Below are 14912 nucleotides of genomic sequence, written 5' to 3'. Positions count from 1 at the left end.
GGCCCAGCCCCTCCGGCCTCCGTCCGCGCCAAAAAAGGCCCGGGCGGCGATCGCTCCCAGCTCGGGTCGTCCCGGGCCGTCGGCCGGGAGGGGATCCCAGCCCCCAGCAGGCAGCCTCCTCCCACGCCTGGCTTCTCACTTCCGCCCGCAGGACCCCAGCCGCCCGGCTCCGGCTTTCGCGGAGGGTAGTAGGTGGCAGGCCTCGGCGGCGGGCCTCGGGAAGGCGCGTCCCCGCGGCCGCCCCCGCGCGCCGGGCGCAGAGACCCTGCCGCCCGCCGGATCTGCGGCTATGCTCCGGGCGCGCGGGAGGCGGGATGAAGCCGGTTGCCTTTTCTTCCAAGGCGCCTTACCAGCGGGAAGGGAAAAGGAAAAGAAACGGGCGTGGGAGGAAAGGGATGAAATAAGTCGGGGTCCAGGAGTCAAAAAGACATCACATCTGGGATCGCCAGTCCTGTCGAGTCCGGCATCGTGTCCCGGGGGGGCCGAGGCACACGGGCCGTCTCTGAGCGTTGTAGGTGGCACCTCGAGCTGATTCTTCGGAATGGTCATCGCGTAGGAGCCATCTTGCAGGAAGAAGGGCCAGCCAGATGGTAGCAGGTTCTGCAGGTCTCGGCGCACGGGGTGCCCCCGATAGAAAGGGCTGGGAAGCAGAGGAGCTTGTATTTGCCGCTGGGCTTGTTCTCTTTATGCTATTAAAAGAAAGAAGTACAACTCAACTAAAGTTAGATCACGTGCCTTTTAAATGTTTTCTCACAGCCACTGCATTCCCAATTTCAGTTTGGTTGGACTAGCCATCACGGAATGTTACCTCTGGGCAAAAGGTCTGGCCGCTTTTGCTCATATTTGCCTGCAGAGGTGGCTTTTCTCGCCACCCTCTTACCCCTGCCCCTGCAGTCTGAGGGCTTCATAAGGAAGGATATTTCTTCCCCATCTTCTTACACCGAACATTGCAAATAGAAAGCTCACTCCAAATAATAAGGATCTTGTGCTGCTCGTGAGCTATGAATTAATCCTCAAAAGGGGGAGTAGGCGGTAATTGTTAGGTTACCATTGAGTAGAAGAAGGGATAGTATTGGGAGGGAGCAGTGTGTGTGTGTGTGTTCACCCTTATCTTAACCAAAAACCGCTTGGAAACCTTCTCAGACCAGAGACTGAGAACCAAATAGTAGTCCTCTACCTGGGGAGAGAATATGTATTTGGATTTTTTTTTTTTTAACAAGTTTTAGCTTTCTTCATGAATGACAAGTTGTTAAATAGTAACTTCTTCATAAGTACGTTGCCCGGTATTTCAAACAAATGATACCTCCTACAAAGCTAATTAACATTTTATGTTAGGAAGGGGAAGGGTTAAAAAACAGAGAAGAAAGTCATGTCGTAAAACATGAAATTCTTTCAACACATTGTTCTGTTACATTTGCACTTCTTTCTGTGTAACTAACAGCTTCACAGTGAGGTGTTGTCATCCCTTATTTTCTTCATAATACACCATGAACAAGAAACTAAAATTTTGAAGACATAGAAAAAAATTCTATTAGATTCTGGCCTCCCTGGGAAAAGTGAAGGAAACAAAGATGGACCTATGACTTGCCTCTTTCAAGATATTTTCTTGGATCCTGGGAAAAACGTCTAGATTTCACCTTGTTTCACCTGGCCTTTAAATCCTTACTGATAAAATTCAGTTCTCACCTGGCCCTTTCACACTTCTGTTCTCAATGAGCATGTAGTGGAGATATCTAAGGTTCTTCGGGGGTAGGTGGTCATGAATTTAGCATCCTCTAATGTTCCACGTCCAGTATTAGGCATTTAGCTGGGGAAATTTTGCTGGAAGTTGCCCCCTGTGTCAGAGTCTTGGACCTGGGATTTATTTGTCCCTCCATCAGCAACAGTGCCAGATTCAGTGGGGCAGCGAAGAACAGGCTCTTAGTCTCTCCTGGGTCCCTTTAGAATCTTTCACCAATGGATGCTTTTGTTTCCCAGCCATCATAGATATGCCTCAGACTGGTATTTTCTTGCTTTTTAAAAACAGACCAAAAAAAAAAAAAAAAAAATCATGTGCATTAGAAAGGCAGTTCACGGACAGTAATATTATCGGAGCAGATCTTGGGCAGGTAATCTGGGGTGTCAGCTTGTCAGTACTGGGCACTGATCCTGTAAGCTCTTTGGCCCCTGACATAAGGTCATTTAGAATTGAAAGCCTCTTAAAGATCAAGTCATTTTAATAACTCACAAAGTAAGTTTTCTGTTAAGCTAGAAATGCAAAGTCAAAGCAAGATAAACTTTATTTACAAAAGACCTAAAATTATTTTTAAGCTTCATGAAAATGTTGCTTGTCTATAGCTGGAGGTATACTTTTATAGTTATCCACTGATTAATGAATAATAAAGAGTGGCCTTTGTGGCACCATGATTCACTTCAAACACATCATGATCTGTTTTACAAAAGCCTAAAGTAATGGTCAAACACAGAGTTAGGCTATTTCTTCAAGAATTTTTATGGAAGGTATACCTTTTGACCTAGAATGGAAAAAAATCAAAGTACAAGATGTTTGTCACAGTGTTGCTTTGAATAATAAAAAGTTTGAAAAACATTGTATAATGTTAGGAGTAGCTAACATTTATTGAAAGTTTATTACATGTTGTAAATGCTCTCCGTAGATTATAATCTGTTTTAATACTCTTTTACAACTAAGGCTCAGAGTAAATTTTGGTACATGGGTAGAATGAAATACCATAGAGCTATTACAATTTTAGACGTAGAGCTTTCTTGAGAGACACTGAACATGTAATTTTACACTGAATTTTTAAAAAACAGTTTCTGAAACAGTGTGAATCCATTTTTGTAAAATTGTATATAAGTATCTATTTTTTGAATGGAGATGTCTGGAAGGATGTTTACCAAAATGTTAACATTGTAAGATATTGGATGGTTATTATTTCTTATTGTACTGTTCAGTATGGTTTGGGTTTTTTAAGTGAATGCATGTCAATTTAATAATTAATGATATATTCCAATTTCTCAGGCCCCATTTTACAAAATGATTTCCACCAACTTTATGAACTGATGAAATGAAAATGTTAAGTAAATACTACAATTAGCATCTTTAAAACAAGGATGACATATTGACTTTTTTTTTAATCTTTTGAACTTAGGAAACCTATGCGATTACTTCACTACCACTTAAAAATTGTTTACCTCTATTTTTTAGTACCTCCAATACTTCTAAATCAACTTTGTTTCTTTTTTGTTTTTTTAATAAGCAAAACTGAAATATCTTGCTTTCATTAAAGCATGGGGGGCAATTTAAATGAGTTTAAAGTAGCACAGTTCTTAAAATGATTCTATTTAATTCAGGCTGAGCATTTCATGTAGGCAAAACTTTCACTTATTTCAGTCACCTATTTCAGTGTTTTCCAAACATCTTAGGAAATCACCTGAGACACTTTTTATAAAAATAAGAATTCTGGTTCCCGCACCAGAACTACTGAATCAGGCTCATGCGGGGATGTTTCTGCTCCACATCTCAGTTGGTTGAAGTTTCCTCGCTCTGTCCCTGCTGTTCAGTTTTTAATCTCTCCTTTTCAAAATACCCAGCTCCAAGAAGTTACCTGTTTCCAGACTCAATGTTTATCAATCACCCCAAAATTTATTTTAAAAACTTTAGAGCCTGCTTTTACATTGGAACTTGTAGATTCTTTAAAATGCAACTTTGGTCTCCCCTTGAACATCATCTGACAGCAAAAGGATTAAACAACTGTGGATTGTTCCATTATCCCTGCAGGGAACATGAGAACTTCAAGGAATTATATATCACAGGAAAGAAACCACATTTAATGCGACTGAAAGATGTGGCGGTTAGAAGGTTAGAAAGTTGACTTTCTGGTTTATGTCCCCAGGGCATGAACTAATCAAAATAGCTATGGAACCTCATGGCAAAACAGGGAGTACTCTTTTGTTCCTCATCTGTCTCCTGTTTTGCCTTTAGGAAACCTCTCTTCCCTCTTTCCTCCGAACGGATGAAACAGTCAGATTGCTTGCAGCTAAGCAACTGAAACTTGCTTTCTAAGAGAAGTTCATTAGAATAAAATATTTTTTATTTTTAGTGCATTTTATGTGGCTTATGGAAGGTTAGGTGTTAGTCCATGATATAATTTTTGTTCAGAAGAAAGTGAAATTTTTTTAAAGTTATTCTGTCTTTTGACTGTCATCCTCTTTATTATCAATCTCGTTAATACTATGCTTCTAAAAATCAAAAGATATGATTATTAAACTTATTAGTAGGTGAAGAGATGAAAGTTCAAAGAATGTGAACATTTTTGTGTCAAGTAAGTGAGTGTGCAAAAAAGTATACGAGAAACAGATCACAAGAGAGAAAAAGTCTCCTATGGTACTTTATGCCCCAAACTAATTACCACTAATGCTTTGTATAAAAATGGTCACAAAAAAGCAACAGTTCCATGCTTTGAACTAATTTCATCTTGGAATGTATCGGATATGGAACACACAGTCTTCACAAAGGAAGCCATTTTCTTTAATATTTTTTTCAAATGTTTTGGCATTGCAGTGGAAGTAACTTTATTAATATGTAGAAATTTAAAACTATTTCCCTAATGCACATTTCTTGTAACTACATCTGCTTCAGAGATGCCTTTATGTGTGTGCTTCCCAAAGACTTCTTTGTAACTTGAAAACATAAATATCAGAAAACAGATTAGGCAACCCCCAGTTTGAACTTCATCACAATTTTCAATTATGCTTTTTAGTCTCGATTGAACAAAATACACTTTAATGGGTGTTGTGCTCCATCTACATCATAAGGATATTCTTTTGGCTGGATCTTTAATCTTCTTTTTAAAAAGCTTGCAGCTGGCCTTTGCAAAAAATGCCTGGCACCAAGAAGTGACCAGGATTCATATTCAGTGTTTTCAAAATCACTGCAGAATTTAAATATTTTATTTCATTTTCAGTTTTCATTTACTTTTGATTTTTTTTTTTTTTTTTTTTTGGTAAAAACAAAGAATTTAAACCCATGCTCAAACTAGTTTTCTAGTGAACCTGAATTAGAACTTCAAATCAAAGAAAATAAGATAATTGAAAAAAAAAACCCTGCAGTCACAAGTTTCTTAAAAAACTTTATAGAAGTGTCCTGACAAAATGATGTCTTGTTTCTGGTGAAATGGATCCTTCCTTGATCTGACACCAAGTGACTAAACTATTGTTTTCCTCAGAAAGACTCTTGGCTAGGATTTCAACTTGCCTTTATATTTACTTAGTAAAAGGTGTCTGTGACTTCACTTTCACAGAAAGAATAAAAGCAGAGGAAAGAATCTACGTCTTCCAAAGGCTAAAAGACAGAGTATTGAAATGGCCTGGAAAGCGTTCAGCATTAACAGCAGCAAGTCAAATGTTCACCTGGGGTGCAACTGGGAAGAAACAAAAGAAAAATCAACGTGCAGTCAAAGAGCCGCTTCATTTTTCTAGAAAGTGACCCTTCACAGAGTTCCAAGGGAGCCTTCTCCCTTAGCAACAGCCCTGAAGTTCCAGAAACCATTCTAAACCCTGATGGTCAGCTTCAGCGTCTGTCTGGTCATCAGACTTATTGCCGAGTCTTCATCCCAGGGAAATGCATGTGGTGGTCGTGGCCGCAGACGTGATTTTGCTCTTAAGCATGGGGTGGACCTCAGACTCTCTCTGCTCACCCACTGTGTTTTACAGAGACTGCTGGATCCGACGCTTCCCAGGTCTCCTAATTGACCTGGAGGAGTCTCAGAAGCTGGGGGCCCAGTTCTTGAAGTATTATTCTGAAAGCACTGGTCAGAAGTGCAGTCGGAGCTGCTGTCTTAGGAAGGATGGTAAGTGTCGATGATAGACCTGAGCAAAAATCAGGGGAAACTTCCAAAACGAGGACCTAAGAAAGGACCCTTAGGCAGAGGGTGCAGTGAACAGTTGACGGGGACTAGAGAAGATGCCCTGGGATGAGGCAGTGGGCAGAGAGGGAGAGACACGGAGACTGGTTTTGCAGCTGGGGCCAGTGCAGGCTCCATTTACAAACCTAGTAATGACCCGGGAGGCTATGAACCTACAGGTAACAGAGAACCTCTTCTCTTCACTAAAGTGCTAAATGAAAATATTGCCTTGAGGGCTGGCTAACAATATTTCTATAGCCCAGAATATATAGCATATATGATTTCAAAAATATTTCCTCTTCAAGGTTCTTTTGGTGATATTGGTATCGTATCACACTTTTGAAATGTGCTTGCTTGGGTTGAGCAAGTGTGGGGATGTACTGAACAGGAATTTAGATTGTGATTCATGTTTTGAAAGAAACAGGGAAATATATGTCAACTAGAAAAAGAGGAAAGGAGGGAGAGAGAGAGAAAGAAAGAGAGAATGAGAGAGAGAGAAAGTTAGTTTTCAAAATATCCTAACAGAATTTTTTTCTTTTTGATCTGAAATCTGGATTCAGGGTTAAGTATCATTCATATAATATAATCAAGGCCTATAACTAGGAAAACATTTCATTGTTGCAGAATTTCAAGTTACATTTGATTAAAGACTTCATTTATTTTTCATTTTTCCAAGATTTGAAAGCTACTTGGAAAGAAACAACAAAAGCAACACAGCACTTCAAAGTAATTCTCTTGTTGTTCCGCACTTTCTTCCCGTGATTTCTTACCGACATTAATTGCCAATGCCTCCTATCCAATTATCCATGTAAGATTTCTGGGATGCAAATTGGAGCTCCTTGGAGTCTAAACCGACTGTCAAGAGACCACAGCGTGAGAAGTTGTCACAGGCTTAGCCCTCAAAAGTTAATCAGGCACAGAAGAGAGCAATTAATTTATTAAAGGGAAATTTTGGAAAAGGTAGCAAATCTAGATATTCTGCTTTCAGATGCTTATAACCTCAGAAGGCTTCACTGAGAGGAGATGAGGGAGGGGTGATACCTTTTCAGCATTTTCCCGTGGCATGAATTTACCTGACTCTCCACACCAGGGAAGCTGTGGCCTCTGGACTTCCGGGGATACTAAAAGCATCCAGTAGAATTCCAGGATTTTAGAGCCTCTGTGGCTTCCAAGTTGTGGCTTTCTTTCACCGGAAGAAGAAGAGGCATGAACACACATCCCAGTTTTTACCTAGAAGCCAGAACTTTAAAATGCACAATCCTGCAATAGCTAACCTACTCAGAGCTGGGACTCTGAAATATGCATGAAGAATGTAAAAGATCTTGAAAAATTGCTCCCTACAGCATCCACTACTTTCTTATCAGAAATTCAGATGTCTAAATTTGAATATTCTTTCTTCCTTTTCCTTAAACTTTACAGCACAGTCCTCAGGGAATGTATTTGTAATCTATAATGTATTAGCAACGTATTATTAATTGACTTTTGTCCTATTCTGTCTCCTTCTGGAAAAATAGAGTGTAGAAACACGAGGTGTCCCAGAAGTAATAGGGGAGACGTAACCCCCGCAGTTAACCTTACACAGAAGCAGAGCAGGTTCTGCCAGCAATTCCACAGCAGCTGTAGGCACACTCCGAGGTCTGGTAATCGTACACTCTCCCTCCGTAATCTCATTTTATTAAAGAAGCTGATACCTTTGGGCCAATGAATATTTCCCATCACATGGTTCCTACTGCACTACAGCAGGAGGAAAATCTGTGCTGCACTTAAAGGAGGACAGACTGAAGATTTGCATTCAACAAATCTGACCTTCCAGAAATAACACGGTGTCTTTTATGGAGCAAATCTACTTAGAAAAGGGGAGCCGGCAATAGCAAGTGATGAGCCCCTCCCCACTAGAATCCCAAATGCTAACCACCTCGTCTGTCTACTTACTCCCTTCCTCTCTGAATGACACCGATCAGCTTTTCACTGGACGTGGCTCTGCAGCATGGGGCTAGCACGCACCTGCAGTCGGGGTCGAGGTAATGTTCACCCAGCCTGCTGCCTTTACGCCACCTGGGCCTCTCCCAACAACATGGGTCATTACTGTTTTTGCCCTTCCTATCACTCCCCCTTCTGTTACAGGCTTTGTCTATTTTTTTCCTCTTTCTCTCTCTGTTGAACTTCAGTGCCTTAGTATTCTGAGAGGGTATTGCATCTAGAAATCTGATCTATATAAATCCCCAGAGGTTTTTGTAGCCAATTGGATTTTCCTGAACATAAAATACTGGGACTGGGAAATGATTCCAGGTAATCTGTGTAGCATGGGATGTGTGAAAGATTACTGAGAATATTGGTAGCTATATATTATTTTTTTACATCTTTATTGGGGTATAATTGCTTTACAATGGTGTTAGTTTCTGCTTTATAACCAAGTGAATCAGTTATACATATACATGTCCCCATATCTCTTCCGTCTTGCAGCTATTTTCTTTTGAAGAGGGATTTTTCCGTATTCACAGAAGCATTTGCGATAGTTCACAATGTTCTGTAAGATGTCTGAACATAGCCCTGCAATGTACTGTTAATCCAGTGTTCTTGAAAGAAATGTAAGCTACTCAGAGCTCATCAAGCTGCAGAAATCAAGACCATCTGCAGATGTACTTTACCTGCTTCCTTTTCAGTTTCCTGTAACTTGGCTGTCTTCTTCCACGACCCTATTCATGGCGATGTCAACTGCCTCCATATTCACTGCCCAACCCTGGAGAGCTGCATATTGGAGCCCGGAACCAGCGCCATTTTATACAACATAACAGACGGTAATGATTTATGTCCTTTGTATGTATTTTGAAGAATGTCAGTAATATTTTAGTAGAGGCATAAAACCTAGAAATTGGTTGGCAGTAGCCATGTATGAATCTAAATCATTATTTCCCAGTGAACTCTGTCTGGAAAAGTTTGGGGTTTCCAGGGCAGAAAACTAAAAGGGAATTCCCATTCATTTGGCATGTTCAGCAAGGATGAGTTCATCCCAGAAAACAAATCATATGTGACTGAACAAGAGCATTGTATTTCATTTATTCCAAGAGCCTTCAGCAAGAACCAAAATAGGTATTTCTACTGTAGTGGTTAAGGATACCACCAGGAAATAAAGAAAATGCAGTCAGGGTAATGTTATATCTGGACAGGGTGACTGTAGTTGCAGTGTAGAGGAGGGATGGTTGCTAGCATACTGGGAAGGGCTTGGATAGCACTTAGTTGCTTTTTGGATAAAGAAGAAAACTGAGGATTCAAAAATCCCTTTGCAGTGCAGAGTCCAGCATGGGTGACAGAAGAGTGATGATGCCGCTGAAAAAGACAAAGAGGCAGACCAGATGATGGTTTTGAGAATGCCAGCGGTGATGTGAGATGTTTAGGTGGGAGCCTCCAGTAGAGCACAGGAGAACTGAGATCAGAGCTCAAGAAAGAGGAAAAAGTTGGGGATGTGGATTTCAGGGCCATCAATGTAGTGGTGACAGCTGATGAGGATAATCTCTTGGTGACTGGGGGTGGGAGGGTGGTTGTTATGGGATGACGAGAAACACAGCAGAAAACCAAGGACTAAAGACTAAAGATTATCGGACAATCAGACCAAGGAGAGAACCAGCACAAAGGAAGGGAAAAGCGAGAGGCAGGCAGCCTGAGATAAAGTGCCAAAGGAATTTGGGGTCCAGGGAGTCACGGGAGAAGAATGCAAGGAGAGGTGGCCATCAGTATCAAGAACAAGTGAGAAGCCAAAGCAATGAGATACAGTGATCAGGAAATAGGGAAAGTACTGATCACCCCAGAAGCAGAATTGGCAGAATAGTGAGGGTGGAAACAAAATGACAGACGGCACAAAACAAAGTCAGAAAGGAAAGCAAGGGAGTAGGTGGTGGTGTGTTGAGAGTGAGAGCACGCTCAAGAGAGACTGAAAGGGAAACAGTGTGACAACTGTAAAGCTGTTGAGAGTTTTTGAAGCCAGAGGGAAAGGAGTTTTACAAGAAGAGAGAGAACACTGAAGGCCCTCAGGCACTGGACCCTCAGGCACTGGGAAGGGATGAGATTTAGGGCTCTGCTAATAATTTTGAATAGTTACACTTCTCAGGCCCCTTTTTGTTTGACTTTAATTGTCATACATATCAAATGGTTACTGTTTCTGCAGCTCTTGCCCAATACTGCTTATTGTTGCGCAAAAGCCCTGGCAGTTTTCTCCTCGATGTGATGTAGCCAAGTTCGTTTGCAACAGAAAGTGTCTTAGAAAGTTAAGAAAAATTCAAACATGGCTAGTATGTTTCTAAGCCTTTCAGAAGTAGGCAGTGGTGGAACTTGAAATTAGCTTAGTTCAGTAACTTATAGTGGCAAAATCCAAAACTTCTCCAAACTGTACTTTAAGGTCCTGTCTTCTAAATTAAAAATAAAATTTAAATGATGCCTTATTTATATTTCAGGTGTAGATCCAGATTTGCTGGTTTTTGAACAATCACTGCCCACATATCTAAACACCCGTTATTCATCTAACATACGGGAGAGACTAAGGATTCTAAAAGCTATGTATTTAGATAAACAACAAACGACCATGATAAACCAAATGCTACCATCAGTAGAGGCTCCATCTTCAACCACATATCAAGATTTGTTTGCAACCACAAATAATACTAGGTATTCCAAGGAATTAACCACAGACTCTTGGGCAAGATTCATTTCTCTGAATGACTCCATTACCACAAACGTAAATATGGTGTCAGCCAGTACCAAGTTCATCAACAATCCAGATAACAAGACTATTTCTCCTTTCTTTGTGCCTATAGACACAAAACTTTCTCATGTGCCTATTCCATCCCAACTCAACAGTAGCAAACAATTACTGAACAAAACCAAAGGGTACAACAGCAGAAACCGTACATCTGAGAATGAAGACACAACACCTGATGGGGCACCTGTGACTTCCAAGACGTGGTTGGTTCCTGTGGTCCTCTGCACCTCTGTCACCTTTCTCTGCTGTTGTGTAGTCATCCTGGCATCTAGATGCTGTCGAAAGCACCAGGGCCAGTATAAACTAGGACAGAGAAAGTCAGGATCCAAGCAAATTAAAAAATGTTCCATTCTGAAGGAGCGCTCTTAATGGTAAAGGATGTGAGCATTGTAAGCTTTTAAGAGTATCATTTGTAGTTTTCTGTAAGACGAGGGCAGTTTGGTTAAAAAAATTAAAATAAAAAGCACAGATACCCATTCTTACCAATCATCTCTAAAGAATGCCAATGTTTGATAAACATAATTGCTTTTTTATTTCCATTTTTTGAATAGTGTACCTTTTGCTGAAGTTCCAAAATTCTGATCTCTGCAGTTATTCAGCACCACGTAAAAAAAAGATAGTTTTAAGTGCTGTACATGTATTAACTTGTTGATTCCTTGAACTCTGTGAGTTAAGTATACTACTGTTAACTATTACACTGTTCTTATCACATTTTACAGATGAGGAAACTGAGGAAAGAGAGGCTAAGTATCTTGCCTAAAGTCACACAGCTAGTATGTAGCAAAGCCTGACTTAATAGGCAACATGGTTCAAAAGTCCATGCTCAAAATCACTGTTGGACTACAATCTTCCATTTTCTCAATGAGTATGGAAAAAAGATACAGGGAGGAAAACACCATAACATCATATTTGGTTCCTGTCAAGGTCATATTATTGTCACATATTTTAATGAAATCTTTTAGTGGCTTGAGCAAAAAAGCACTATAAACGATTACAGTTACTAACCCATGAGCAAAAGCTTCCTGATTTTTAAATAATTTTTTACGTTCAATTGATTAATCTTTCTCAATCTTAATCGATCATCTTCTTTTTCAAAAACTGACATGCCTCTCAATAATTATGGCACTAAGATCTTTGAGTTTTCTGTTGACTTCTGTTGAATAAATCTTGGGAGTTTTAGTTTATGGCCCTCAGTTGTATAAATTGTTTTCCCAGGTGCAAATATTAGCTCTAGGTATTTCAAGCTCTGTCCACTTACACCAGATTCACCCCCTAAATCTTATACTCCGACTCTTAAGTGTAGAAAACTGTAATTCAAGTCTCTAATGATCTTAAACTTTAGGCCCTTAATCTCATCTCTGAAAATATTTTTTAATGTGAGGACATTAAAAGACAGCCATTTAAGCATAATGAATAAAGAGGAAATCCTATTATAAGATTAATGAAATAGCACTCTTCCCTCAGAATATTAACCACAAATAAAAGTCTGAATTTTAAAAATATAATCGATTTACATTAATTTGCTATTCATATTACATATCATAAATGTTATCAATTTCTTTCTTAATACATTAGGGAAAAAAACTCAGGCAATTTGGGGGGGGACAACAAGATTTAAATTACCTTAAAATATTTAAGTTATTCAGGAAGCTGTCTTTAAAAACTATTTGTATATACATTCTCTTAAAAGGTTAATTTTCTTTCAAATATATACAAACTGTTTTGAAGGTTTTCCAACTAGGGCTACCAAAAAAAAAAGTTTTCTCTTCCTTGGGATTTCTCAGAATTTTATTTGTTCCCTAAAATTGATAACTGTTTTATAGAAATGACCATAATTTGGGAAAAACATATTTGCCTTTTGTAAGAAAACAAACACACTCCTCTTCTTCAGCCCCTACCTTTGACCATCAGATAAACTGAGTAAACTTAGACTGGGGAGGCGACCTGAACAGTCAGCCAAGACAAAAACGACTGGGCCTAGAAACCATGTCCTTATTGGAAGCCAAAGGGACCAAAGAGAACTTCTGAATGGAATTTAAAACATTAAGAAACAGAGATCACAGGGCCTGGTCAATAACTAAGGCTAAGGTTGTTACCACCATTTAGGAAATAACCATGATATCGAAATTTTTCCAGCACTGAAACAGCCAGACCTTTGGGGGAAAAAAATCTGTAATAGTCCAGTATTATGACACATTTACCAATTTTGGAAAGAAAAAAACTAAAGCTCCCTACAATTAAGAAAACAGGTTTGTTCCATTTCTTAGTTCCCTATGTGTTTAAGCACCTTCTGAGCTATGAAATTTAAGAGTTTGAAGTCAGAAGTGATTGCATATCATCAGTACAGCAAAAAGTGTCCCCTAGAATCCTCATTGTAAGGATGAATATGATGTTCATTGTATACATTAGATCAATTAGAGCTTAAGGACAAGAGTCTAAATAATGACAAAAAATGCTGTTTAATTATTGCTAACATTACAATGACAGCAACGGTTACCCTTTTGAGGCAGTTTTGTATTAATCTTACAGCTCTAAGATTTTGCCATTAGGTGTCAATGCCACAGCCTTAGAGTCTTCAGGTCTTTGCTCGGAGTTAGCCAAACTGCAAAGGTTAAAAGGGCACAGTCTTCTACAAGACCACCCTTACTTGTGACACCAGCTATAAGTTTGGGGGACGGGGAGTCCCCAAACCACTCTCAGGTTCAATAATTCACTAGAGGAATTCACAGAACCCAATGAAAGCGATTATACTCACAGTTACAGTTTATTACAGGGAAAGGATATAGATTAAAATCAGCCAAGGGAAAAAGCACCTAGGATGAAGTTCAGGAGTGTTCTGAACACACAGGTTTTGGTGTCCTCTCCCCGTGGAAGCAGGATGCATTACTCTCCCAGAACCAATGTGTGACAGTATGTCCAGAGTATCGCCAACCAGGGAAACCTACCGGAGCCTCAGTGTTCTAAATTTTTATTGAGGCTCCATTACATAGGTATGACTGATCAATTACCTGGGCAGTTGATCTCAGCTGCTGGGTGGACTTACCAAGAAACTCAAAGCTCCCCAACCCTAAACACATGGTTAGTTTTCCTGGCATGCCTAGGACTATCAGGTGTAGCGAGCCCCACCTAAAATCCATTGTGACTGACTCCTGCCCTAACCAAAGACACTTCTATGAGGTATGACAGATTACCTCCCAGAAGCTGACGGGAGAGGCCAGATTCTCTTTGAGCAAAAGGTCAAATTCTTTATTATGTATCATTACTTCATCTGCTTCCATCTTCACTGTATTATTACTACAGGACTGAGGACCCTAACCTACCACCTCCTTACATGTTCCCAAAGGACAACCTCTCCTCAGCTTCTACTGTTTTCAGACGTGTCCTTCTTCAATCCTGTTTCCACACCTGCGTTTTCCTCAACTCTGACTCTCTAAGAAATGTAACACTTCAATACACTTACGTATGCTTTAAACCTGATCTAGAAATTCGGTTGTATCTACTTTTTTATTCGCTATTTCCGTCCAGTGGAATGGATGGAACTCAAGGTCCTATTGTTGTCCTTTATAACCTACGGACTCTTGGCCTTGCTAATACTAAATCATATCTTCAATCTATATAAATCTTTTGAACAATTGTTCTGAAATTCATTTCGGCATTTCATGTTCTCAAATTCTGTCAAGCAAAATAAGTTTTAGGCAAATAACAGCCTCCATAATTCCTTTATTTCAATTTTAAATTAATCACTTGTCGACAACTTTAAGTGGTAAGAAATGACTTACAGATATACTTAAAAGTACTGAATTGACAGCTAAATTGAATGAAATGTTTCTTAGGGCAGTTATTTTGTCATTTACTCCAATTAAATTCAAGGTCTTTATACCTCATCTCTTTCCTGAGCTGTGGAAGTTCTAGGTGGGGCATCCAGAGAGATGAATACCAGCTAATCTCCATTTCCACTTTTCTGCAAGCTTAGGCTTGGAGAAATGAGCCAAAGAAAATGGAAAGCAGGATGCTAAACAGAATTGAATCAACATAAAGTGAGCCCCAAATAAAGGGATGGAACAAACTTTTTAGGTTAGAAAATACTGCTAAGGACCTGCTTCTAACCAGAATCGGCATGTGCAAAAACTCACTAGGCAGATAGCAGTTATGTAGACAAAACACTGAACTTCAGTCAGGGGACTGGGTTCTGGGCCTAGCTTCCCAAATAACCAAAATCATTATTCAAAAGCAACCAAAAAGTACTAATCTGTAGG

The 14912-nt window shown here is 39.8% G+C and overlaps 1 protein-coding gene across 1 annotated transcript; it reads left to right on the top strand.

Annotated features, from left to right (window-relative positions):
- The first annotated feature begins 5620 nt into the window (after nucleotides 1–5620).
- On the top strand, nucleotides 5621–11025 carry MANSC4 (MANSC domain containing 4). The gene is made up of 4 exons (XM_007446297.1): nucleotides 5621–5849; nucleotides 7865–7924; nucleotides 8567–8701; nucleotides 10352–11025. The coding sequence occupies exons 1-4, from the start codon at nucleotides 5621–5623 to the stop codon at nucleotides 11023–11025; spliced, it is 1098 nt and encodes a 365-aa protein (XP_007446359.1).
- The last annotated feature ends 3887 nt before the right edge of the window (nucleotides 11026–14912 follow it).

The sequence above is a fragment of the Lipotes vexillifer genome, unplaced genomic scaffold (assembly GCF_000442215.2).
Source record: "Lipotes vexillifer unplaced genomic scaffold, Lipotes_vexillifer_v1.1 scaffold477, whole genome shotgun sequence".
Classification (NCBI taxonomy): domain Eukaryota; kingdom Metazoa; phylum Chordata; class Mammalia; order Artiodactyla; family Lipotidae; genus Lipotes; species Lipotes vexillifer.
Note: the sequence above shows the minus strand (reverse complement) of the source record. Positions and strands in the feature narration are given on the sequence as shown.

Coding starts and splice junctions, on each gene's coding strand:
- MANSC4 (XM_007446297.1), top strand. CDS start 5,621: ATGCATGTGGTGGTCGTGGCCGCAGACGTGATTTTGCTCTTAAGCATG. Junction 5,850..7,864: donor CTGCTGTCTTAGGAAGGATG/GTAAGTGTCGAT, acceptor GACACCGATCAG/CTTTTCACTGGACGTGGCTC. Junction 8,702..10,351: donor TTTATACAACATAACAGACG/GTAATGATTTAT, acceptor TTTATATTTCAG/GTGTAGATCCAGATTTGCTG.